At 40.1% G+C, this 26,067-nt stretch overlaps 1 protein-coding gene across 1 annotated transcript in view; it reads left to right on the top strand.

The window, feature by feature from the left end:
- Atrn (attractin) overlaps nucleotides 1-26,067 on the top strand; it is a 183,912-nt gene that overhangs the window by 34,081 nt on the left and 123,764 nt on the right. The window contains exons 2-5 of the mRNA XM_004661478.2: nucleotides 1,204-1,287; nucleotides 7,537-7,650; nucleotides 23,305-23,433; nucleotides 24,989-25,194. Coding sequence (XP_004661535.1) covers nucleotides 1,204-1,287; nucleotides 7,537-7,650; nucleotides 23,305-23,433; nucleotides 24,989-25,194 — 533 coding nt within the window. The remainder of the gene's footprint in view (nucleotides 1-1,203; nucleotides 1,288-7,536; nucleotides 7,651-23,304; nucleotides 23,434-24,988; nucleotides 25,195-26,067) is intronic.

The raw sequence follows: 26,067 nt of genomic DNA on the forward strand, positions 1-26,067 counted from the left end.
GTGTTCAAGCAGTAACTCGGATGTTAGTAGCTGAGAAAGTGAAGGAGGCAGATCCAAAACAGAATGCTTGTTTCAGAGAGGGTAATGTTGAAGGAAGATGAAGGAAAAATGATTTGGGAATAGTGATGAGGAAAGAAATAACATCTTAAATATCGGTAATTTCTGTTTAGCCAGAGATACTCAACAAAGACATAAAAATGTGAAGTGGGAAAATATATACTTGAGAGGTATTTGTTTTTCTTTTTGGTTTATTGAGGTAGGGTCTCACTCTAGCTCAGGATGACCTGGAATTCACTGTGTAGTCTCAGGGTGGCCTCAAACTCTCAATCCTCCTACACCTCTGCCTCCTGAGTACTGGGATTAAAGGCGTGTGCCACCACGCCTGGCTCAAGAGGTATTCTTATAAAAAGAGCTTTTGAACATTAATCTGAAAAAATTGTTAGTAGATTGAACCAAGAATATGTAATGTTTGCATTTTCTCTTTGTAAACTGTGAGAAGATATTCAGATAAAATTAGTAGAATCCTCCATTAATGAGGTACTAGGTATGCTTAACATTGTAAAAAGATGAAAATCCAGGCACTACATTATGCAGGAAGACAGGTACAGATCTGTACTGCTCATGAGAGAGAAGTACATGGCCAATCACTTTAGAAGCAGCAGTTACATGGCCTATGCATGTTTTATGCATTTTGGTCCATCACAGCTATGCAGTCCTCAGTGTTAAGTGTTTTTCATGTAACCTTGACTATGTAGTCTTAATTTTAAAAACAAGCTCATTTTATAAATACTTTTTGTGCTCTGTTTATTTGGCATTTGAGACATGGTCTCTCTAGCTCAGGCTTATGTGCAATTGCCTATTTAGCCCAGGATAGCCCTCTTCCTGCTTTAGTTTTCTGAGTAATGGAGTTACAGGTGTGATTCGGTGACCATGTTTGTTTTTGTTACAGTGTAATTTTCCCCTTCTTAGTTAGCAAGATTTGGACTTTTTTTGTTGTTCGTCTCTGTTAGACTTGGTTTTTATATCTTTTTTATGTGTATGGTAAAGATTTATTTTATTCATATTTGTAATCAGAATGTAATTGTCCCATCATTTTCTGCTAGTTATACACTATCTTATCCAATCTGCTTAATTTGTATTGTATTTATAACTAAGATATTAATATATGAGATTATGACTAACTTTTCTTTATTTGATTTACAGACTTACTGGATCATCTGGGTTTATAACAGATGGACCTGGAAATTATAAATACAAAACAAAATGCACATGGCTCATTGAAGGACAGTAAGTAATAATAGCTGATTTTATTTTTCTATGATAGAGCTCAGTGTAGCACAAAGTATTTAAATGTGTGAGTTGGTTTTTTTGTTCTTGTTGTTGTTTGTTTTTTAAGGTAGGGTCTCAGTCTAGCCCAGGCTGACCTGGAATTCACTATGTAGTCTCAGGTTGGCCTTGAAACGGTGATCCTCCTACCTCTGCCTCCCAAGTGCTGGGACTAAAGATGTAAGCCACCATGCTGGCTGTTGATTTTTTTTTTTTTTTTTGAGCCAAATTTTTAAAAATTATTTATTTATTTGAGAGTGACAGACACAGAGAGAAAGACAGATAAAGGGAGAGAGAATGGGCACGCCAGGGCTTCTAGCCTCTGCAAACGAACTCGAGCGCCCCCTTGTGCATCTGGCTAACGTGGGACTTGAGCCTCGTACTGGGGTCCTTAGGCTTCACAGGCAAGTGCTTAACCGCTAAGCCATCTCTCCAGCCCTGGCTGTTGATGGTTTTTGAGACATGGTCTTGCTTTGTAGTCCAAGCTGGCTTGGACCTTTTAGTTCTTTAACCCTACCTGGAATTACAGGTGTGTGTCATTATGCCCTACTATTGAAATGTCTTTTATTGTCGGGCATGGTGGTACATGCTTTCAATCCCAGCAGAGGTAGGAGGGTCACCATGAGTTTGAGGCCACCCTGAGACTACACAGTATCTAGGTCAGCCTGAGCTACAGTGAGACCCTATTTGAAAAAACAAACAAAAAGACCTTTTATTGTTAGCTTTTCATTTGACAAATGTATTATTCTTGTTGCCTTTCTTTTTGCTTGACCAAGTACTTGACAGGCAGCAGTTTAAGGGAGGAAGGGCTTGTTTCGATCTATGGTTTGAGGTGATGTAATCCATTATGGTGGGGAAAGTGGGCAGCAGGAACATGAAGCAGCTGGTCATATTCAGATGCACTCAAAGTAGAGAGAGATGAATGCTGCTGTTCAACTAGCTTTTGCGTTTTTCTTCAACCTGGTACTCCAGTCCATGGAATGGTGCCATTCTTCCTACCTCAGTTAACCCAAGATAGAAACTCCTTTATAGATAGCTGCCCATTAATTTTTCCCTAGGTGATTCTAGATTCTTTAGGTTGTCAATGGAGCTTTACCATCCTAGCAAGTAATTTTCAACTTTTTTTTTTCTTTCTGTGCTTAGGATTGATCCCAGGTCTTGCAATTTGCTATACAAGTGCCATATCATTAAACTACTGTTTAATTTTCATTGATTAAAGAAATATTCAGATTGATTTAATGCAGCAGTTGAATTGTACAACACCAGAATTTATGTATTTTCAACATAATAGTCTAAAAACTGTTCAGATATTTTTAGTGCCTTGCTTGAAACATTATGGAATTATCATTATTATTATTTTTTAATTTGTAAGCAGAGAGAGACAGAGAGAATGGACACACCAGGGCCTCTAGCCACTGCAAATGAACTCCAGTCACATGTGCCCCTGTGCATCTGACTTATGTGGGTCCTGGGGAATTGAACTAGGGTCCTTTGGCTTTGCAGGTAAATGCCTTAACTGCTAAGCCATCTCTTCAGCTCTATGGAATTATTCTTATGTCTCATTTTTCTGAGTACCTCTCTGCTGTGTCCCTCTAGCTGTCTATCCCTTTTTCTCCCTTTCCTTTGTTATGATTTTTTAAAATAGTTTTCCAAAGTGCTTTTTATTTCAGGACAAAATTTTGAGGATTCCAAATAACTTTTTTTTTAAATAGTTTTTATGAGGTAATGTTTTATTCCAGCCCAGGGTGACCTGGAACTCACAGTGATCCTCTTACCTCTGCCTCCTGAGAGCTGGGATTAAAGGCATAGCCCTAAAAAACTTTTTATTTTTTGTGGTAGGGTCTTGCTTTAGCCCAGGCTGACCTGGAATTTCCTATGTAGCCTCAAAGTGACCTTGAATTTACGGCATTCCTCCTACCTCTGCCTACCAAGTGCTGGGATTAAAGGTATGTGCCACTCTGTCCGGCTAACTTTTAAATTATTTATTTATTTGGAAGTAGAAAGATAGAAGAGAGACAGAGAAAATGTGTGCTCCAGGGCATCCAGCTGCTGCAGACAAATTCCAGGTACATGTACCACTTAGTGCATCTGGCTTTACATGGGTACTAGAGAATTGAACTCTGGTCATTAGGCTTTGCAGGCAAGCACCTTAAGCACTGAATCATCTCTCTAACCCCAATTAACTTTTTTTTTGGTGGTTGTTTTTTTGAGGTAGGGTCTTGCTGTAGCCCAGGCTGACCTGGAATTCACTATGTAGTCTCAGAGTATCCTTGAACACTTGTGCCTCCCAAGTGCTGGGATTAAAGGTGTACGCCACCACACCCAGCTCACAGAACTTTGTTTTTTTTTTTTGAGGTAGGGTCTCACTCTGGTCTAGGCTGACCTGGAATTAAATATGTAGTTTCAGGGTAGCCTCTAACTCATGGCAATCCTCCTACTTCTGCCTCCCTAGTGCTGATATTAAAGGCGTGCACTACCACACCCGGCTTCAGAACTTTCTTTTTAAAAAATATTTTATTTACTTGAGAGAGAGAAAGAGGAAGATAGAAAGAGAGTGGGTGCACCAGGTCCTCTAGCCACTACAAATGAACTCCAGATGCATTTGTCACCTTGTGCAGCTGGCTTTATGTGGGTAATAGGAAATTGAACTGGGGTCCTTAGGCTTTGTAGGCAAGCTCCTCAATCACTGAATCCAGCTCTGAAATGCATGCGTCCCTCCCTCCCTCCCTTTCTTTCTTTTTCTCTTTCTTGTTTTTGTTTCTTTTTCTTTTAAGTTTTTTTTTTTTTTTTTTGGATGTGGGAGAGAGAGATTGAGAGATGAGGTGAGAGAATGAATTGGTGCCATAGAGCCTCTAGCCACTGTAATTAAACCCCAGACGTGTGCACCACCTTGTATGTCTGGCTTACATGAGACATGAGAACTGGCAAGTTGAACATGGGTTGATCTAGACTTTTTGTTTTTGGGTTTTTTTTTTGTTTGTTTGTTTGTTTTCTGAGGTAGGGTCTGACCTGGAATTCACTCTGTAGTCTCAGGGTGGCCTCGAACTCATGTCAGTTCTCCCACCTCTGCCTCCCAAGTGCTGGGATTAAAGACGTGTGTCACCACGCCTGGCTCGATCTAGACTTTTTTATTTTATTTTATTTTTTGGGGTCAGTTAAGCTGTGGCTTTTGTAGAACTGACTGTGTAGACCAGGCTGATTTTGAACTTAAGACCTTCTTCCTGCTTCCTCTTCCCCACCCCCATTGCTGTGATATTACAGCTATGTGCCACCATGCTTGGCTTAATGTCTTTCTCTTTCTTTCCTCCCTCCCTTTTTCTTTCTTGTTTTGTTTTGAAACAGGGTTACATGTAATCCAGGTTGACCATGAAGTCTGTAGCTGAAGGTGATCTTGAACTTACTTCTACTGCCTCTGCCTCCTGAGTGCTGAGATTATAGGTGTAGGTCGCCACACTTGGTTTTATTCAATGCTGGGGATCCAATCCTAGGCTATGGCTGTGCTAGGCAAGCACTTTGTCAACAAAGTTATATCTTCAGCCTTAAGTTCCAATGTTACAGAGGGGGCATCCCTTATGTTTAAAGAAATTTTAACAAGAGTAGCATTATTTTAGATTTTTCAAGTCTCTTCTTTGTCTAACTACATGAAGGCTTTTATTTGTTTAGGCTTTTGTTTTTTTTTTTTAAATAGGGCTGGAGTGATGGCTTAGCAATTAAGGCGTTTGCCTGCAAAGCCAAAGGACCCAGGTTCGATTACCCAGGACCCACATTAACCAGAAGGGAGCGCATGTGTCTGGAGGTCATTTGCAGTGACTGGAGGTCTTGACATGCCCACTTCTCTCTTTCTCTGTCAACTAAATAAATTTAAAAAATACATATATTGAGATGGGAAAACTCCAGATGAGAGAAAAAGTTAATTATTTGAGAGATGGAAGGAGTAGATAGGGTTATATATTTTGGAAAAGAGAAATTTCAAGAACTTTTGTCTAATAGATACTGAGCACAATAGAATATGAACATAGGGCTGGAAGGTTTGAGTTAATCACCGAGAGTTAGCAGTTGTGGAGAGAGGGAAGAGAGAAAGAAAGTTAGTGGTAGGATTGCTGAAAATGCTATATGTAGTAGTGAGCAGAAACTGGGATTGGAACCAGTCTTGTCTAGTCATGTGCACGAGCAGAGGGTGGACATCACCTTCTGGCCAACAACAGATGGATGACAGTGACAGGAGAGTGTGCCAGACACTGGCAAAAGGAAGCTGGCTGCAACACCCATAAGCCTGCCCCCAACAATATGCTACCTCCAGGAGGCTTTAATTCCCAAATTGCCATCACTTGGGGACCTAGCATTCAGAACACCTAAGTTTATGGGGACACTAACCCTGGCCTCCATAAACTGAACTGTCCATGATATAAAATGCAGTGCATCTAGCTCAACTTTAAAAGTCCCCATAGTTTTTATCAATCCCAATGATGTTCACATATCTCCCATAGGCCAAGGTCTTTTTACTGAGCTGTAATACCAAGCAAAATATCCTCCAAAACCCATAACGGCACAAAATAAACATTCACACTGCAAAAGATGGCATTGGGCGTAGCAAAGACATATTCAACCAATACAAGATTTAAAAAGGGCAAACATCGAACTCTGTACCTCCAAGTCCAACAACTCTGGACAGTGGCAAATCTAACAATTCAGTCAATGACAAGTCTCTAAGTCTGATAATTCTAACCAGTGCCAAATCTCTGGAGTTCTAATTCCATCCCTCCAGCTAGGCTGCTCCCTGTACTGGAAAACTTCATTCAGTGCAGGAAACTTTACTTGGCAGCCATCCCATAGTCTGGCCCCCCCTGGGTCTCTACTGCACCCCACAGTTCATTCTCATGGTTCCATAGGGTCTTCACACAGGTAATCCAACAAACCTGCTTCATATTGCCCATGGCCATTTCCAAAATACGAAACCATGTTGCAAATTTAATAGCCCTCTCTTTCCTGCATTTGTTACACTCCATAATACCAGGTGGGCTGCCAATGTGTTAAACCAATGGGGTAGTTAAGCAGACTTTGAAGAATGGGACTCTCCTTCAATATTCAGGCCCCTTCCAAAGAGTCTACATTTTTCCTGTTGTTCCAGTGCAGGTCAGCTGGCCCAATCTCAAAGGTTGTAATCTCTCAAACAATTGCAACTGAATGGGCAGCAATTTTGGCCCAAAGATTTCAATTTTTCCTTTGCCATATCCCTCTGCCCATACCAGTTTATTTCTATGCAATGCAACCCTGCACAAGTTCTCAGGACACAGGCATAACAGCAAGCCTCTCACACAGATTGCTTCTAGCCCAGTTCAGGCAAAGCTGTTTCTCATCCTCATAAGCCAAACCTCACAGTCCTTAGTTCTTACTGCATTCAGGTCTTTCAACTCTGACCAAAGTGGTTCATCAAGCTATACTTATAGCACTGCAAGGTGTCTCTTAGGCCAAGATTTCATATCCTTTCACATTCCTCTTGAAAATCAGCTCCAAATGGCTAAAAGCCGTACAGTCAGGTTTATAGCAGTAATGAGCCCTCTTCTCGGTACCATCTTTACTGTTGCAGTCAGGTTCACATTGCTGTCAGAAAACACCAGACCAAGGGCACCTTGTGAGAACAAAGGATTATTTTGGTTTACAGACTGGAGGCAGGGGGAAACAATGGTATGAGCAGAGGGTGGGCATTATCTCTTGGGCAAAATCAGATGGACAACAGCAACAGGAGAGTGTGCCTTTAGTTTGCTTTTGATTCAAAGTAAGTTAACGCACATAGTGTCCTTTCTACCAGGGGTTTGTTAAGCAGTGCCTTGAAAAGGCAGGGAGGGAGGTAAGTTTAGAAAATTGACAAGTATGTTTTTGAAGTGATGGGGCATTCCGTAATAGGTTTAGTATGGAATCTTATGTACATAAGGAAAAGTGCAGAAATGGAAGTGTTAGTGGCTTGGCTTAAAGGGTGTTGAATGTTAAAAAACCCTATTGTAAATTGACTGTGATGACCCAGATGTGTTTTGTTTTACTTTGTTTAATGGTTTCTTATACATAGCAATTACAAAATTAGTCTTTGTGAATGAACAAATGATCTTTATATGTTAATTTTTTCCTTTATAAGTTCCAGAGTTTCTTTTTTTTTTTTCAATTTTTTAATGGTTATGATGATTAATATAAATTAACTTTTTAAATTCTTTTCAGGCCAAATAGAATAATGAGATTTCGTTTCAATCATTTTGCTACAGAGTGTAGCTGGGACCATTTATATGTTTATGATGGGGACTCGATTTATGCACCACTAATTGCTGCCTTTAGGTAAGCTCAGTCTTATAATTACTAGCTTACATTATTTGATTTCTGAATTTAAATGTATCTTCTGGATTCAAATTTTACTGGATTCATTTTTCTCATCACATAACATATTTATTTCATGGAACTACCTCTAGATATTTATTGTTTGCATGATAATTCTGACTTAGTTTTTTTTTTTTTTAAGAGGTATTAGGTAGGTTTCTTGGAATAGTGCTATACAGCTGAAGTTGAATTTGAATTCCTGATTTTCCTGCCTGGACCTTCCAGGTGCTGAATTGTAGGTATGCACTGCTATGCACAGCTACTTTTAGGTTCCTGACTTATAAAATTCTGATGGCGCTATTGTTTTCCTTCTATTCATGGTGGTAACGAAGGCTACTTATTTATATGTGTGCATGTTCATGGGTATGTACATATGTTCATATCATGTTCATGCATGAAGGTCAGAGGACAACTTTTGAATTGGTCATCACCTGTCCACCTTAGGGTCTCTCACTCTGGATTCTCACCCTGCTGTTTGTTGCTGGGCTTACCTGGAGCTTCCAGGAAAATTTCCTGTCTCTACCTCTTTTATCTTGTCATCAGGGTGAGACTGCTAGGATTATAGAAGCCTGCCACAGCTTCCAGCTTTTTATATGGGCTTGAGATTGAACTCAGGTATTTTAGTTGAGTGGTGAGTGCTTCATTCACTGTACCATCTCTCCAGTCTCAAGTTTATAGTTTTTAGATATTTTATTTTTATTTATTTATTTGACAGAGGAGAGAGGGATAGAGAGAGAATGGGCATGTCAGGGCCTGCCTCCAGCCACTACAAAGGAAATCCAGATGCTTGCATCCCCTTGTGCATCTGACTAACGTGGGACCTAGGGAATCGAACCTGGGTCCTTTGGCTTTGCATACAAATGCCTTAACCACTAGGCCATCTCTCCAGCCCCAGTTTTTAGAGTTTTGTAATATCCCAAATAATATTTCTGTGACAAATTTCAATGGGAAACTATGTCCATCTTGTTTTGTATGTTCATTTATTTATTTATTTTTGGAGGAGGTGGGTGGGTTTCCAGGTAGGCCCTTGCTCTAGCCCAGGCTGACCTGGAATTCACTATGTAGTCCCACTGTGGCCTTGAACTCACAGCAGTCCTCTTACCTCTGTCTCCTAAGTTGACTGCTGGAATGGAAGGCATGCACCACCATGTCTGGCTTTTAAAATATTACTTTACTTAGTAGTCAGAGAGAGAGAAAGAGAGGGGGAGAGAGAGAGAGAGGGAGGCAGATAGAATGGGTACACCAAAGCCTCTAGCCACTACAAACTAACTCCAGATGCATGTGCCACTTTGTGCATCTGGCTTACTGTGGGTCCTGGGGAATCAAACCTGGGTCCTTTGGCTTTGTTGGCAAGATCTTTAACCTCCAAGCCATCTATCCATCCCATATGTTCCTGTTTTTTAAAAATGTATTTTATTTGTTTGAGGGAGAGAAAGGCAGTGAGAAGGAATGAGAGAGAGGGAGGGAGGGAGGGAGGGAGGGAGGGAGGGAGGGAGGGAGGGAGGGGAGGGAATATGAGTGGGTGTGCCAAAGCCTCTAGCTACTGCAAACAAGCACCATATGCATATGCCCCCTTGTGCATCTGGCTTACTTGGGTCCTGGAGAGTCGAACTGGCATCCTTTGGCTTTGCAGGCAAACGCCTTAACTGCTAAGCCATCTCTCCAGCCCCATGCTTCTGTTTTTAAGAGAAAACGATTAATTTATTTGCAGTGAGAGAGATGGGGAGAGAATGGGTATGCCAGGGCCTTTAGCTGCTGCAAACAAGCTCCAGATACATGTACCACTCTGTACACTTGGCTTTACGGGGAATTGAACCTGGTCCTCAGGCTTTACAGGCAAGCGCCTTAATAACTAAGCTCTCTCTCCAGCCTGTTTTGTATGTTTCTTATTGTGTAAGCCTTTAGGGATTATTTATTGAGTTCATAAGTAGTTCCATGCACACACTCGTGTGTGTGTGTGTGTGTGTGTGTGTGTGTGTGTACGTGCATGCACATTACTAGGGCCTGGGGAAACTTTTTGGAAGAATGCACATAAATTGAACAATGGTCCTCACTGACAATGAGGAACTTGTTAGTTAAATAATGTGGTAGTGTGATTTTTTTTTTCCCCCCTCCAAGTACATTACTAGTTAAATAGTAGAATTTTGCCAATTATATGGGATGTTGTGAATTTATTATTTTATTTTGCTTGTGTGTTTGTGTTTATTGTGTGCAAGAGAGGTGTGGAATGTGTGTGTGGTGTATACATGTGTATACGCCCTTGCAGCACCCCATGTACTCACCTGTGGCATGGGGTGCTCATCAGTGACTGAAAGTTGGCTGTCCTCCATTACTCTTCCACCCATTCTTTTTATTTCATTTTATTTATTTGCAAGGAGAGAGGGAGGAAGAAGGAAAGGGAGAGGGAAAGAGAGAATGCCAGGACCTGTAGCCATTCCAATGAACTCTAGATACATGTGCCATTTTGTATATCTGGCTTTTTGTGGGTACTGGGAACCAACCCTAGGTCATTAGACTCCGTAGGCAAGCACCTTAACTGCTGAGCCATCTGTCTAGTCCTTTTTTTGGTTTTGTGAGGTAGGGTCTCATTCCAGCTCAGGCTTACCTAAGAATTCAGAATTCACTATGTAGTCTCAGGGTGGCCTGGAATTCATGGCGATCCTCCTGCCTCTGTCTTCGAACTGCTGGGATTAAAGGCATGTGCTACTATGCCCGGTTCCCTAGCCATCTTTAAAAAAACAACAAAACCATTTGTTTATTTGCAGAGGGTTGTGGTGGTGGAAATAGGAAAGCCAGGGCCTCTTGCCACTGCAAATGAACTCGAGATGCATGCACCACTTTGTGCATCTGGGTTTACATGAGCCTAGGTAATTGAACCCCGGGCTGTCAGGCTTTGCTAGCAATTGCCTTTAACTGCTGAGCCATCTCTCCAACCCTGTTTTATGTATTTCTTTCTTTCTTTCTTTTTTTTGGGGGGTGGGGAGTTTTGAGGTGTAGGGTCTTACTCTACTTCAGGCTGACTTGGAATTCAGTCAGGCTTGCCTTAAATTTGTGGCGATTCTCCTACCTCTGCTTCAGGAAGTATGAGTACTGGGATTAAAAGCATGCCCCATCATGCTTGGAAGAGAGAGAGAGAGAATGGGCGTGATAGGGCCTCCAGCTGCTGCAAACAAATTCTAGACACATGTGCCACCTTGTGCATCTGGCTTTATGTGGGTACTGGGGAATCAAACTCAGATTGTTAGGCTTTGCCGGCAGGCACCTTTAACTATTGAGCTATCTCTCTAGCCTTGATTTTTTTTTTCTCAATTTCTGTTAACATTTTCCATTATTATAAAAAATATCCCATGGTAACACCCGCCCCATTTTCCTCTTTGATATCCCATTCTCCATCATATCCCTTCACCATCTCAATCAGTCTCTCTTTTATTTTGATGTCATGATCTTTTCCTCCTGCTATGATGGTCTTGTGTAGGTAGTATCAGGCACTATGAGGTCATGAATATCCAGGCCATTTTATGTCTGGAGGGAGCACATTGTAAGGAGTCCTACCCTTCCTTTGGCTCTTACATTCTTTCTGACACCTCTTCTGCATTAAACCCTGAGCCTTGGAAGGTGTGATCGAGATGTTACTCAGTACTCCAGTCCTTTCCAGCACTGTGGTACCTTCTGATTCATCCCAAGATCACTGCCATCTGAAAAGAAAAGATTTTATACCCAAAGTGAGAGTAGCATTAATATAAGGGTATGAATATTAAGGGAAGTGCTTACTGGGCAGTTTAATAAGCATAGTATGTCCATTTTTCCAGACACCAGCAGCTGTTACACCCCTAGGGCTCATGACTACCCTTGTTTTAAGTTTTTAGTATCAGGGATGTGTTTTCCCCCATGGAGAGGGCCTCCAGTCCAATTGGAGGGCAGTTGGTTTCCACCATGACAGAGGTGCCACTGTTGCACCTGTTAGCAGATTTGGCCTGGCTGGCCAATTATAAGGCTTGCAGTGTCCGCTGTTGAGTATCTTCACTGGTGGTAGCTCTTTCTCCCATTGAACTGCATATAGAATGACTTCTTCCAGATTTCTGTCAGCTGTTCTACATGGAGGAGGTTATCAGATCAGTTTCAGCAGGATTTCTCAGTGGCCTTGCAGCCCAAGTATGTGGAGTCTTCAGCAGTAGGGTCTTGCCATCTATTCCTGGTGGGAAACCAAGGGCCTTGACAATGGTCTATAATGTTTTTGGGGCATCAGGGGCCGCCCTGGCCAACAACTCACTGGAGGTATCCCATCCCTGGCACTGAAAATTTTCTAACAATGATCTATGGCTCCTGAGTGTTCCATTGTCCGAAACCGGAGGATTCCATATGATTTATTTGCATCCTCTTACATTTTGATTAGCCCTCCCTCCACCTTTCCTTTACTCAGTCTCTTCCCCTGACCTCACTTTGGGCCTTTTCACCCCCGTTTATCTATTCTCCTACTTACATATATACAATACCAACCTACTAAGTACCCTCCTCCCTTCTTTTCTCTTCCCTATATCTCCTTTTTAACTTACTGGCCTCTGCTACTGAGTTTTTTCCTACTCACGCAGAAGCCCAATCATTTGTAGCTAGAATCCACATATGAGAGAGAACATGCGGCGCTTGGCTTTCTACCTGGGTTAACTCACTTAGTATAATCCTTTCCAGGTCCATCCATTTTCCTGCTGATTTCATAACTTCATTTTTTTTTTTTTTCTGGGAAAAAGAGATTTATTCTGGCTTACAGGCTCGAGGGGAAGCTCCACGGTGGCAGGGGAAAATGATGGCCTGAAGAGAGGGTGGACATCACCCCCTGGCCAACGTAAGGTGGACCACAGCAACAGAAGGGTGTGCCAAACACTGGCAAAGGGAAACTGGCTTTAATACCCATAGCCGGCCCCCAACAATACAACAATACACTCCCTCCAAGAGGCGTTAATTCCCAAATCTCCATCAGCTGGACACCTGAATCAAACCACCACATTCCGCCCCTGGCCCCCATAAACTGATATCCATACATGATGTAAAATACAATGCATTCATAACTTCATTTTTCTTTACTGCTTTGTAAAACTCCATTGTATAAATGTGCCACATCTTCATTATCCACTCAACAGTTGAGGGACATCTAGGCTGGTTCCATTTCCCAGCTATTATAAATATGGTTGAGCATGTACTTCTAAGGAAATGAGATGAGTCCTTAGTATATATGCTTAGGAGTGCTATAGCCGGGTCATATGGTAGATCAATTTTTAGCTGTCTTGGGAACCTCCACACTGATTTCCACAATGGCTGGACCAGATTGCATTCCCACCGCCAGAGTAGAAGGGTTCCTCTTTTTCCACATCCCCGCCAGCATTTATGATCATTAGTTTTCATGATGGTAGCCAATCTGATAGGAGTGAGATGGAATCTCAGTGTAGTTTTAATCTGCATTTCCCTGATGACTAGGGATGTAGAACATTTTTTTAGATGCTTATACACCATCCGTATTTCTTGTTTTGAGAACTCTCTATTTAGCTCCATAGCCCATTTTTTAATTGGCTTGTTTTGTCTTATTATTTAACTTTTTGAGTTCTTTATATATCTTTGATATTAATCCTCTACCAGATACATAGCTGACAAAGATTTCCCATTCTGTAGGTTGCCTCTTTGCTTTATTCACAGTGTCCTTTGCAGTACAAAATCTTTGTAGTTTCATGAGGTCCCAGTGATTAACCTGTGGTTTTACTGCCTGAACAATTGGTGTTATATTCAGAATTTCTAGTAATTTCAGAATTTCAGGTCTATTGTTAAGGTCTTTAGTCCATTTGGATTTAATTCTTGTGCATGGAGAGAGAGAAGAATCTATTTTCATCCTTCTACAGATATATATCCAGTTTTCCAAGCACCATTTGCTGACGAGGCTGTCTTTTCTCCAATGAGTATTTTTGGCACTTTTATCGAATATCAGGTGGCTATAGCTACCTGGACTTACATCTGGGTCCTCTATTCTGTTCCGTTGATCTACATATCTGCTTTTGTGCCAGTACCATGCTGTTTTTTTTACTATGGCTCTGTAGTATAGGTTAAAATCAGGTATGGTGATACCTCCTGCCTTATTTTTGTTGCTCAGTATTATTTTAGATATTTGAGGGTTTTTGTGATTCCAAATGAATTTTTGGATTGTTTTTTTCTGTTTGCGTGAAGAATGCTGTTGGGATTTTGATGGGGATTGCATTAAATGTGTAGATTGCTTTTGATAAGATTGCCATTTTCATTATATTGATTCTTCCAATCCAGGAACAAGGGGTGTTTTTCCATTTCCTAGTGCCTTTGCAATTTCTTCCTTGAGTGTTTTATAGTTTTCATTGCAGAGATCCTTTACTTCCTTGGTTAGGTTTATCCCAAGGTACTTTATTTTCTTTGATGCAGTTCTGAATGGGAATGATTCTCTGATTTCATCCTCTGTATGTTTGTTGTTAGCATATAGGAATGCTACTAATTTCTGTGTATTTATTTTGTATCCTGCTACATGGCTGTAGGTGTTTATCTGCTGTAACAGTTTGCTGGTAGAGTTTTTAGGGTCCTTTGTATATAGAATCAAGTCATCTGCAAATTATGATAACTTGATTTCTTCCTTTCCAATTTGTATCCCTTTTATGTGTGTCTCTTGCCTTATTGCTATGGCTGAGACCTCCAGTACTATATTAAATAAAAGTGGGGATAATGGACACCCTTGTCTTGTTCCTGATTTTAGTGGAAAAGCTTCCAGATTTTCTCCATTTAGTAATATGTTGGCTGTAGGCTTGGCATAAATGGCCTTTATTATATTGAGATATGTTCCTTCTATTCCCAGCTTCTGTAGGACTTTTATTATTGAAGGGATGTTGGATTTTGTCAAACGCTTTCTCTGCATCTAATGAGATGATCATATGATTTATGTCCTTAAGTCCATTTATATAATGTATTACATTTATCGATGTGCGTATGTTGAACCATCCCTGCATCTCTGGGATAAAGCCTACTTGGTTGGGATGAATGATCTTTCTGATATACTCTTGTATTCTGTTTACCAATATTTTGTTGAGAATTTTTGCATCTATGTTCATGAGGGAGATTGGTCTGTAATTTTCTTTTATCTTTGCCTGGTTTTGATGTCAGGGTGATGCTGGCTTCATAGAAAGAATTTGGTAGGATTCTTTCTTTTTCTGTTTTATGGAAAACCTTAAGAAAAATGGCGTTTGTTCTTCCCTGAAGGTGTGGTAAAATTCAGCAGTGAATCCATCTGGGCCTTGACTTTTTTTAGTTGGGAGATTTTTGATAACTGTGTGGACCTCCGTCCTTATTATAGGTCTATTTAAGTGATTAATCTCATCTTGATTTAATTTAGGTAGGTCATATAAATCAAGAAAATCATCCATTTCTTTCAAATTTTCATACTTTGTGGAGTATATGCTTTTATAGTATGTCCCTATGATTTTTTGAATTTCTGTGATATCTGTTGTGAGGTTACCTTTTTTATCTCTAGTTTTATTAATTTGTGTCTCTTCTCTCTTTCTTTTGGTCAGATTTGCTAAGGGTATATCACTCTTGTTTATCCTTTCAAAGAACCAACTTTTTGTTTCATTGATTCTTTGGATTGTTTTTTTTTTTATTTTTTATTTATTTGTTTGAGAGCGACAGACACAGAGAGAAAGACAGATAGAGAGAGAGAGAGAGAATGGGCGCGCCAGGGCTTCCAGCCTCTGCAAACGAACTCCAGACGTGTGCGCCCCCTTGTGCATCTGGCTAACGTGGGACCTGGGGAACCGAGCCTCGAACCGGGGTCCTTAGGCTTCACAGGCAAGCGCTTAACTGCTAAGCCACCCCTCCAGCCCTGGATTGTTTTCTTGGTTTCTGTTTCATTAATTTCTGCCCTAATCTTTATTATTTCTTCCCATGTACTAATTTTTGGTTTGCCGTGTTATTCTTTTTCCATGACTTTAAGGTGAAGCATTAGGTCGTTTACGTGCAACTTTTCTAATTTCTTAATATAGGCACTTAAAGCTATAAATTTACCTCTTAGGACTGCCTTCATTGTGTCCCAGAGATTTTGGTATGTTGTGTTCTCATTATCGTTTGACTATAAATTTTTTGATTTTCCTTCTTGATTTCTTCATTGACCTATTCATCATTTAGTAGTGTGTTGTTTAATTTCCATGATTTTGTGTATGCTCTATAGCCTTTCTTGCTATTGATTTGTAGTTTGATTCCATTGTGGTCAGATAGAATGCAAGGAATTATTTTCGTTTTCCTTTATTTGTTAAGATTTGCTTTGTGTCCTTATATATGGTATATTTTAGAGAATGTTCCATGTGCTGCTGAAAAAAATGTATATTCTGCGGCATTTAGATGAAATGTCCTGTAGATATCTGTTAGGTCCATTCCTTCTATGATCTCATTTAGTCCAGATGCCTCTGTGTTTATTTTTTTCTGGGATGACCTGCCAATTGATGAGAGTGGGGTGTTGAAGTCACCCACTACCACTGTGTTTGTTGTTATCTGGGACCTTAGTTCTTGTAGCGTTTGTTTTATGAATTTGGAGGGCCCCATGTTAGGTGCATCTATGTTCAGGATTGTAATGTCCTCCTGTTGGAGGGTGTCTTTAATCAATATATAGTGACCTTCCCTATGTTTCTTAACTAATGTTGGACTGAAGTCTACCTTGTCAGATATTAGGATAGCAACCCCTGCTTGTTTTCTAGGTCCATTTGCTTGGAACACTGTTTTCCAACCTTTCACCCTAAGATAGTGTCCATCCTTTGTAGAAAGGTGGGTTTCTTTTTTTTTTATCTTTTTTATTTTATTTTAATTTTTATTAACATTTTCCATGATTACAAAATATATCCCATGGTAATTCCCTCCCTCCCCACCCCCACACTTTCCCATTTGAAATTCCATTCTCCATCATATTACCCCCCCCATTACAATCATTGTAATTACATATATACAATATCAACCTATTAAGTATCCTCCTCCCTTTGAAAGGTGGGTTTCTTGGAGGCTCTTGCTTTTTATTTTTAACCCAGTCTGCGAACCTATTTTTGATTGGGGCATTGAGGCCATTGATATTAAGAGTTAATATCGAAAGGTGTGTATTCATTTTTGCCATTTTTTTTGTAGTTCTTCCGGTTTTACCTTTGCTCTCGTGTTAACTAGTATTTGAGTATTATTTGCTTTTCCTGGTTCTTTATATGTGTGCTTTTCTTTTTCTTCAGCATGGAGGATTCTTTCAAGTATTTTTTGTAGAGCTGGTTTTGTCTTCAAATACTCCTTCAGCTTGCTTTTGTCGTGAAATGTTCTTATTTCTCTATTTGAATGGATAGTTTTTCAGGATAAAGTAACCTTGGTTGCCAGTTGTTTTATCTTTCATGACTTGGAATACATCACTCCAAGTCCTTCTGGCTTTTAAAGTTTGTGTTGAATAATCTGCTGTAATCTTGATAGGCTTGTCTTTGTAAGTAACTTGATTTTTCTCTGACTGCTTTCAATATTTTTTCCTTGGTTTGTGTGTTTGGTAGTTTGATTATAATATGACGAGGAGAGGTTCTTTCCAGGTTTTGTCTGGCTGGGGTTCTAAAGGCTTCCTGTATCTGCATTGGCACCTCTTTCCCAATTTGGGGGAAGTTTTCTTCTATGATTTTGTTGAAGACACCTACTGTGCCTTTGGAGTGGAATTCTCCTTCTACTATGCCCTGAATTCTTATATTTGATCTTTTCCTAGTGTCCCGACTATCTTGAAATTCCCACTCATACTTTTCTATTAGTTTGTCTCTCTTGTTTTTGGACTGTATTAGATCTGCCACCTGGTCTTCTAGCTTAGATATTCTGTCCTCTCCTTCATCCATTCTACTGGTGAGATTTTCTACAGTTTTTTTTATTTCATTAACTGTGTTCTTCATTGCTAGTAATTCTGACTTATTTTTCTTTATTATTTCTATTTCCTTATTTATGTCTATTATTGACCTCTTTATTTTATTTTATTGGTGTCCTGTGTTTTCTTTGATTCCTTTTATTTCCTCTTTCATTCCTTTGATCTCCTCTTTGGCTTCTTTGAACATATTTACATTCTTTTGAAATCTTTCTCAGGCATTTCCTGTAACTCGTTCTCACTGGAGCTCATTTCTGATTCATTAATACTTTTTGGTGGATTTATTTTGTCTTGAGTTTTGGTGTTTCTTGTGTTATAATGTATATATATTTGCATCCTGGAGTATTTGATGATTGGATTTTCTAGATAGCTGGGTATTATTAGATGTATCAGACAATCTGATGTTATATAACTTCAGGTTAGGCTCTTAAGGTGTTACGTGTGGCTCTCAAGACTCTCAGAGTATCTATAAAAGTGACCCTAGGTGTTGGGTTTGCCTGCTATGAGAGTATTCAAGTAGGCTGAGTGGAACAAAATACAGGCAGATTCTAACATTTAACTAAACAGTGTGCACTTTCAATGAAAAACATCTTAGAGTAGTTATCCAAGAGTAGGTATTATGACAACCAGATCCTCTAACTGTCCCTTTGGGTGTGTGTTGCTCCACCCACACCCTTAATCCTAACAACAAGGAGGTTAAGATTTCTGGTCTGTTGAGAGTTCCAAGTCAGCTTGTGACCTGGTAAGACCCTTCCCTGATTAATCGCAGTTACCTCTGCTCCTGCTTGAGTCCCACTGTTGGTTTAGGTAGGCATGGCTGGGTCCCTGCACCGCTGCTATGTTTGCTGGAGCTGGGCACTGGCGGTGGGGGAGGGGAGGCTGCCAATGCTGCTCTAGTTCTCTCGCTGTTCCAAGTGTTCTTCTACCTTGTGATCTGCTCCTCCGTTGTTCACTGCTTCTCTCCCTTCACATTTCTTGAGTTTGCAGAAAGCTGTGGTGTGAGTGGAAGCTCCTCTCACTTGGCTTTTCCTGTGACTCAAGCCAAGGCTGGAAGCTTTCTGGTGTGCTGTCGCAGCTGCCGCGGTCTGTGGACCTGCTGGAACTGCTTCCCCCAGCCTGTGTCGGCTCTGGATGCTCTGGATCTCTCCTACTTCTCTGCTGTCGTTTCAATTTCCTATATACCTCACTTTTTACTAATAGTGTGTATTTTGCTGAGTTTTTTTTTTTTTTGGCTTTTTCCTCCCTAGGCCACTTTGGTATGGTATCCATGCTGCCATCTTAACCAGAAGTCCTAGCCTTGTTTTAGTGTTTTAAAATTTTCTTGGATTTTAAGTTTTTTGGTATTTAATTACGACAAGGTCTTACATAGCTCAGGCTATCCATCCTCCAGTTCCCTATGTAGGTAAGGATGACTTTGAACTCTTGATCTTCTTGCCTCTACCTCCCACGTGCTGGATGTCACCATGCCCATCCTTTCTTGTTTTATTATGTTAATATTTATTAACTGTAAGTAGTAATTTTTATAATATGTTTTGGACCACATGGAGATTTAAAACACATCATCAAGCTGGGCGTGCCTTTAATCCTAGCACTGTGGAGGCAGAGGTAGGAGGACTTCCATGAGTTTGAGGCCACCCTGAGACCACATAATGAATTTCCCGTCAGCCTGGGCTAGAGTGAAACCCTACCTTGAAAAACCAAAAAATAATTCTGGCTTTACTCTCTTAGCGCTGGGATTCAGCATGCGTGAGCCACACTTTTTTTTTTTAAGGTAGTGCTAGGGATTGAACCCTGTACCTTGTGCATGTTAGTTAGGCATTGTACAAATGAGCTACATCCCTATACAGAGGATGTTAAATTTGTATACCTTTAGGGAACCATAGTTGTCAGATTTTGATCTATAAATGATTGTCTGGATTACCTCAAACATTTTATTTCCTTGACTTTATTATTCATTTATTCATGGAGGTAGGCTCTCACTTTAGCTCAGGCTGTCCTGGAATCCACTATGTACTCTTAGGCTGGCCTAGAACTCATGGTGATCTCCCTACCTCTACCTCCTGTGTGCTTGGGATTAAAGGCATGCACCACCACGCCCGGCTATTTTTAAAGAATTATTTATCTGCATAAGTGTTTGTGTTATACAGGTGTGCCAGGGCCTCTGGCCATCTCAAATAAACATACACTTGTGCCACTTTTTGTGACTGGCTTATGTGGGTGGCTTAGGAATTCAACCTGGGCTGGCACGCTTTACAGACAAATGTCCATGTTGCTGGGATGAATATCCAACCAGACACAGTTTACAGGAGGAAGGGATTTATTTCAAGTTTATAGATCCAGTGGAAGTTTCATCAATGATAGAAGCTGGCTTCCTTTCATAAATCCAAGCAGAGAGAGAGAAAAAAAAAGCAAATAGCTTGTAAACAACAAAAACAAGCAGCAAGTAGGAACCTCACCAGAGCCCAAACTCCTCTGCATACCTTTTGGTAGGATTCAAATCTGCCCCCATTTACACAGCAGGTTGATGGAGACTTAGCAGAAATCTTATTTACCTGAGGCTATGACGGACATGGGCATACATTCACATTCAAACTACCACAGCTTCCCTGCCTCCTCCCTTGAAATAAATAGAAATCAATTTAACAATTTTTGGTGTGTGTTATGATGATTAACATAAATTAATTTTTTAAATTCTTAAACCAAATAGACTAATGAAACTTCAGTGTTTCTGTCCACTATTGTCAAACGGATAAGTCTGACTAACATACTAGAAAAACTACGTGGTATAGTTGGTAAAGCCAGAGTATATCCACGTTTATATAAGTCAGTGTTCTGTAATCTCTGGAGTACTGTCAGAGTCTTAGGGTTCCTAGAGCTCTTTATTAAAAAGTTAAATGAAAATCCTTTCCTCTCTCATGTTCATTCCCTGCTTCTGTACTCTTCCAGTCACTTGTATATGCATTCATATAAATTGTCATAAATGTACAATACTAGGCCAGTTATTTTGTAGTGTCCTCCTCCCATCTTATCCCATGTCCTTCACGAGTTTCTTATTAATGTTGTAGACCTACTTTTTACTTATTTACTTACTTACTTACTTATTTATTTATTTAGTGTTTGTGAATGGGTATGTCAGGGCCTCCTGTCACTGCAAATTAACTCCAGACTCATGCACCACTTCATGCATATGGCTTTACATGGATACTGGCGATTGACTCCGTCCTGTCAGTCTTTAAAAGCCTTTAGCCATTTTGCCATCTCTCCAGTCCTGACTTGCAGCTTGCTTGCTTGCCTTTTTTTTTTTTTTTTGGAGGTAGGTTCTTACTGTAGCCCAGGCTGACCTGGAATTCACTCTAGTCTCAAACTCATGGTGATCTTTCTAGCTCTGTCTCCTGAGTGCTGGGACTAAAGGTCCCACCATACCTGGCTAACCTACAGATTTTTAATGACTTACCCAGTCTCATGTGGATGAACACTTAGGTGCTTTTCAACCTGTTGCCAACTAAATAGTGCTGAGGTTACTATTACATATTCTTTTTCTTTTGCAAGGTAGGGTCTGGCTCTAGCCTAGGCTGACCTGGAATTCACTAGGAAGTCTGAGGCTGGCCTGGGACTCATGGTGATCCTTCTACCTTTGTCTTGAGTGTTGGGATTAAAGGCATGTGCCACCACACCCAGTTGCTGAGTTTATTATTCGTGTTTTTCTTCATGCATATGAGCAAGTATTTCTTCTACAAAGAGAACTGTTATCAGTGAAGCATTTAAGATGGTTGTAGCCTTGAGGTGGAAATTTACCGGATGTGTGCTTTAGAAAATATGGGGGCCGGGTGTGGTGGCACACACCTTTAATCCCAGCACTCGGGAGGCAGACATAGGAGGATTGCTATGAGTTCGAGGCCACCCTGAGACTACATAGTGAATTCCAGGTCAACCTGGGCCACAGTGAGACCCTACCTCGAAAGACCAAAAAAAAAAAAAAAAAAAAATTAAATAACAACCGAAAATGTGGGGGCTGGGGTTAGAAAATGGGAGACAGTAATAGGAGACGAGATGATGGATCATTGGGTGGAGTTCTATGTGTAGAGCTCATTACATGGTAAGGATCTAGGCATTGACTAATGTGATTGTTGGTGATGGTGGGGAATTGACAGTGCATAGAAGGAAATGCATATGGCAGGTAAATATGAAAAATTATTAATCTTAGGTTTTAAGTTCTTTTGAACACAATAAGAGTAAATTTTTGTTTATTAAGTTAGCAAAACTAAAATAGTAATCCTAGGGTTGGGGAGATGGCTCAGTTGTTAAAGGCACTTGCTTGCAAAGCCTGCTGGTCTAGGTTTGATTCCCCAGTACCCAAGTAAAAACCAGATGCACAAATTGGCACACATGTCTAGAGTTTGCTTTTGGTAGAAAGAAGCCCTGTTGTGCCTATGCTTGTTGCTTGTGTTTTCTCCCCTCCCCCCCCCCCCCACAAATCAATTGAAATAAAATAGCAGTCCTTTTGTGAAAGATGATCTCCCTTGTTGGTATGAGCTGGGGGTGACCTTTTCTATATTGATGGGATTCAAGTTACATCTTCTGGAAACAAGAGTACTATGGATCAGTTGTCTTAAAAATTATATTTAATCCCTTAGATTCAGTAAACTTTTACTTTCTCTGGATGTTTTTGGTACCCGATACTTATTTGCACATTATGTGCTATGCTCTTAGTGAGCTCCTAGGGAGAGCCTTGAGAGCTTTCTGTGACCCAGGGAATGCTCATGGTGTATTACATGTGTTACTAATTAAGCAAAGAAATACAATAAAATGCTAATAGTGTAAGGGTTTTGGGCTCATTTTTCTTGTCTATTTGTACCTTTATATGAAACATATACTTATAAAATATAGTTATGTTTAATATTAAAATATAACTAAATATAACTTTGTTATAGGATATACTAATATATAAAATATATCAAATATTTTTTAAACAATAGTACATACTTGACAACTATCAAGTCATAGTTTATTATTTTATATGATTGTGGAGATATAGAAGCATTATAAAAATTTTTATAACAAAGAAAGAATAAAGTTACTGATTTCAGAAATAAAAACCAAAAGAAAAGAAGCTAGCAAAATACTCAGATTTTTTTCTCGATAGATCCAGAACTCACTAGACTTGGAACAAATAGGTTGGCTCTGAATCTTGATCATTGGAATTTACTCCTATATGTGGATGTGTTTTTAAAAATTGTAAAGAATAATTCTAGTTTATAAAAATACTTTATGCAAGTTGGGCATGGTGGCATATGCCTTTAATCTCAGCACTTGGAAGGCAGAGGTAGGAGGATCACCATGAGTTCAAGGCCACCCTGAGACTGCATAGTGAATTCCAGGTCAGCCTGAGCTAGAGACCCTCAAAAAAACAACAACAAAAAAGAAGTTTTATGTGTGAGAGAGAGGCAGATAGAGGGATAAAGAATGGGTATGCCAGGGCCTCTGGCCACTGTGAACATACTCCCAGACACATGAGCCACCTTGTGCATTGGCTTTATGTAGGTATCAGGGAATCGAACCTGGTTACTTTGGCTTTGCCATAAAGTTCCTTAATCACTAAGTCCTCTCTCCATCCCCTTAATTCTAGTTTTGAAATTGCATGTGCCACAGTTTGACCTGTCTATGAATGTGCTTCCTTTACTATAAGATACGTGATTTTGTTTCAGTGGCCTCATTGTTCCTGAGAGAGATGGCAATGAGACTGTCCCTGAGGTCATTGCCACATCAGGTTATGCACTGCTGCATTTTTTTAGTGATGCTGCCTATAATTTGACTGGATTTAATATCACTTACAGGTAAGATATTTAAATCTAATATGTGATTTTATTTAAAAGACTATATGTTGCTTAATAATAATGACTAGTATTTTGGGGGCTTACAGCATGCCAAACATTACATTAAACAGTTTGCATGGATTTTCTTAAATTTTTTTTACTCAGTGAGGTGCAAGCACTTTTTCTTTGTTCATTATATATTAAGGAAATGGCACTAAATTGTTAAATAAATTTCCAGCATAAGTGGCTGGGACCTCATTTTAAATTTATTTTATTTTATTTATTTGAGGGAGAAAGAGAGAAATGGGCATGCTAGGCCCTTCAGCCACTCCAAACGAACTCCAGATGTATGCGCCACCTTGTGCATCTTGCTTAACTGGGTCCAGGGGACTCTAACCTGAGTCCATTGGCTTTGCAGGCAAGCGCCTTAACTGCTAAGTCATCTCTCTAGCTGTGGGACCTCAGTTTTAATCAATTCATTAAGCTTCACTTGGGAAGAGAGGGATATTTTTCCTGCCATTAGAAGAAAACAGTGGGAATTTTGCTAAGTATAATTTAACAAATACTAGCAGATGTCATGTATTTTGTAGTAGAAGAAATCCATAATAATTTTTTTTTTTTTTGGTTTTTGGAGGTAGTGTCTTGTTCTTCTAGCTCAGGCTTACCAGGAATTCACTACACAGTCTCAGGATGGCCTCGAATTCATGACAATTCTCCTACCACTGCCTCTCAAGTGCTGGGATTAAAGGCATTTCCTTCCTTCCTTCCTTCCTTCCTTCCTTCCTTCCTTCCTTCCTTCCTTCCTTCCTTCCTTCCTTCCTTCTTCCTTCTTCCTTCTTCCTTCTTCCTTCTTCCTTCCTCTTCCTTCCTCCTGCTCTTCTCTCTTCTCCTCCCTCTTCCTTCTTCCTCTTCCTTTCTTCTTTTTCCTTTTTCTTTTTCTTTCTGTCTCTCTCTCTTTTTTTTCAGGTAGAGTCTTGTTTAGCCCAGGCTGAACTGGAATTCGCTATGTAGTCTCTGGGGTGGCCTCAAATTTGCAGCGATCCTTTTACCTTTGGCTCCCGAGTACTGGGATTAAAGGCGTCCACCACCACGCCCGGCTCATCTTGTTACTTCTTACACATAAGTTATTTATTCTTACCTTCTTCATAAGAGAATCCAGCAGGGTTAGTTTGGTCTTATTACATGAACCTCAGGTGCTGGCTATACATTGCTGAGTGACCCACTTGGGCTGCATGGTAAATACTCTAGTTGTACTTGTAAATTAATTATTTCTATATTTTATACTGCTAGGAATTGAACCCAGGGCCTTGCCTATACTAGGCAAGCACTCTACCATTGAGCTACATCTTTGGCAGATCTTGTAAATGAAATGAGACAGTGATACTTGCCCCCCGCCCCCAAGGTAGGTTCTCACTGTAGCTCAGGCTGACTGGAATTCACAGTATATTTCCAAGCTGACCTTGAACCCATGGCAATCCAAGAAAATGATATTCTTAGAGTTTTGTGTAGGAAGAAGTTCTGCAGTATTAACTGAAGTGCTGCTTGCATTGACGTAGTTTTCCCCTCATCTTTACAGTTTTGACATGTGTCCGAATAATTGCTCAGGCCGAGGAGAATGTAAGATCAGTAATAGCAGCAACACTGTGGAATGTGATTGTTCTGAAAGCTGGAGAGGTGAATCATGTGATATTCCTCATTGTACAAACAACTGTGGTTTTCCTCATCGAGGCATCTGCAATTCAAGTGATGTCAGAGGATGCACCTGCTCCTCCCAGTGGCAGGGTATGAGCTTCATTTTCATTTCTTGCTGAATAAGTTGAAATTGAATTCTTAACATCTATACAATTTGTGGAAATAAAATATTAGATGACATTTAAACTTTCAGATCCCTTTATACACAAAAATCTTTCAATTTTACATGTATATGGTTGTGTTGTCCTTAGAAATGAGGATAGGTATGGCATGTTTTGCAACTTACTCATGAAAGTTGGAGAATCTGGTCTTGGCCATAAGAGAGCATAGCAGAGAAACAAGCTGGTAGGTGGATGAGAGCTGACAATAATGCTGCTGTCTCACTTCAGAAAAACTTGGGCTCACTTATATATTAGAATCCTAAAATCATCACCTAATGCCAGCAGCTATAATGTTTTTGTAGAGGTAAGGTCTCACTCTAGCCTAGGCTGGCTTGCAGTCTATAGTCCCAGGCTGACCTTGAACTCACAGTGATCCTCCTACCTCTGTCTCCCCAGTGCTTGGATTAAAGGTGTGTGCCACCATGCTTGGCTGGAGAAATATGTTTTAAAAGGAGTTGTAGGGGAGTCTTCCAAGCTATGTAAATAGTTTTGGGTGATTTTTTTTGTGTGTATTTACCTCTTCCTCAGAAACTTTATTTTGAGAGAAAACATTCATCTAGATGTTTTGGCTTGTTGGCTTGGTTTAGTTGATATTGAGAAGTTAATAGTTGGAATATCTGAGTATCCTCCACCTTACGAATGTTGCAGCAGAAGCCAAATCTCTTTCATCTTTTAAGTTCCTAAGTTTACCAGATGATAAGTAACTTTTTTTTGTTATAATTTTTAAAAATATTTTATTTTTAAGAGAGAGAGAATGGGCATGCCTGGGCCTTTCAGCTGCTATGAACGAACTCCAGACACG

The sequence above is a fragment of the Jaculus jaculus genome, chromosome 8 (assembly GCF_020740685.1).
Source record: "Jaculus jaculus isolate mJacJac1 chromosome 8, mJacJac1.mat.Y.cur, whole genome shotgun sequence".
Classification (NCBI taxonomy): Eukaryota; Metazoa; Chordata; class Mammalia; order Rodentia; family Dipodidae; genus Jaculus; species Jaculus jaculus.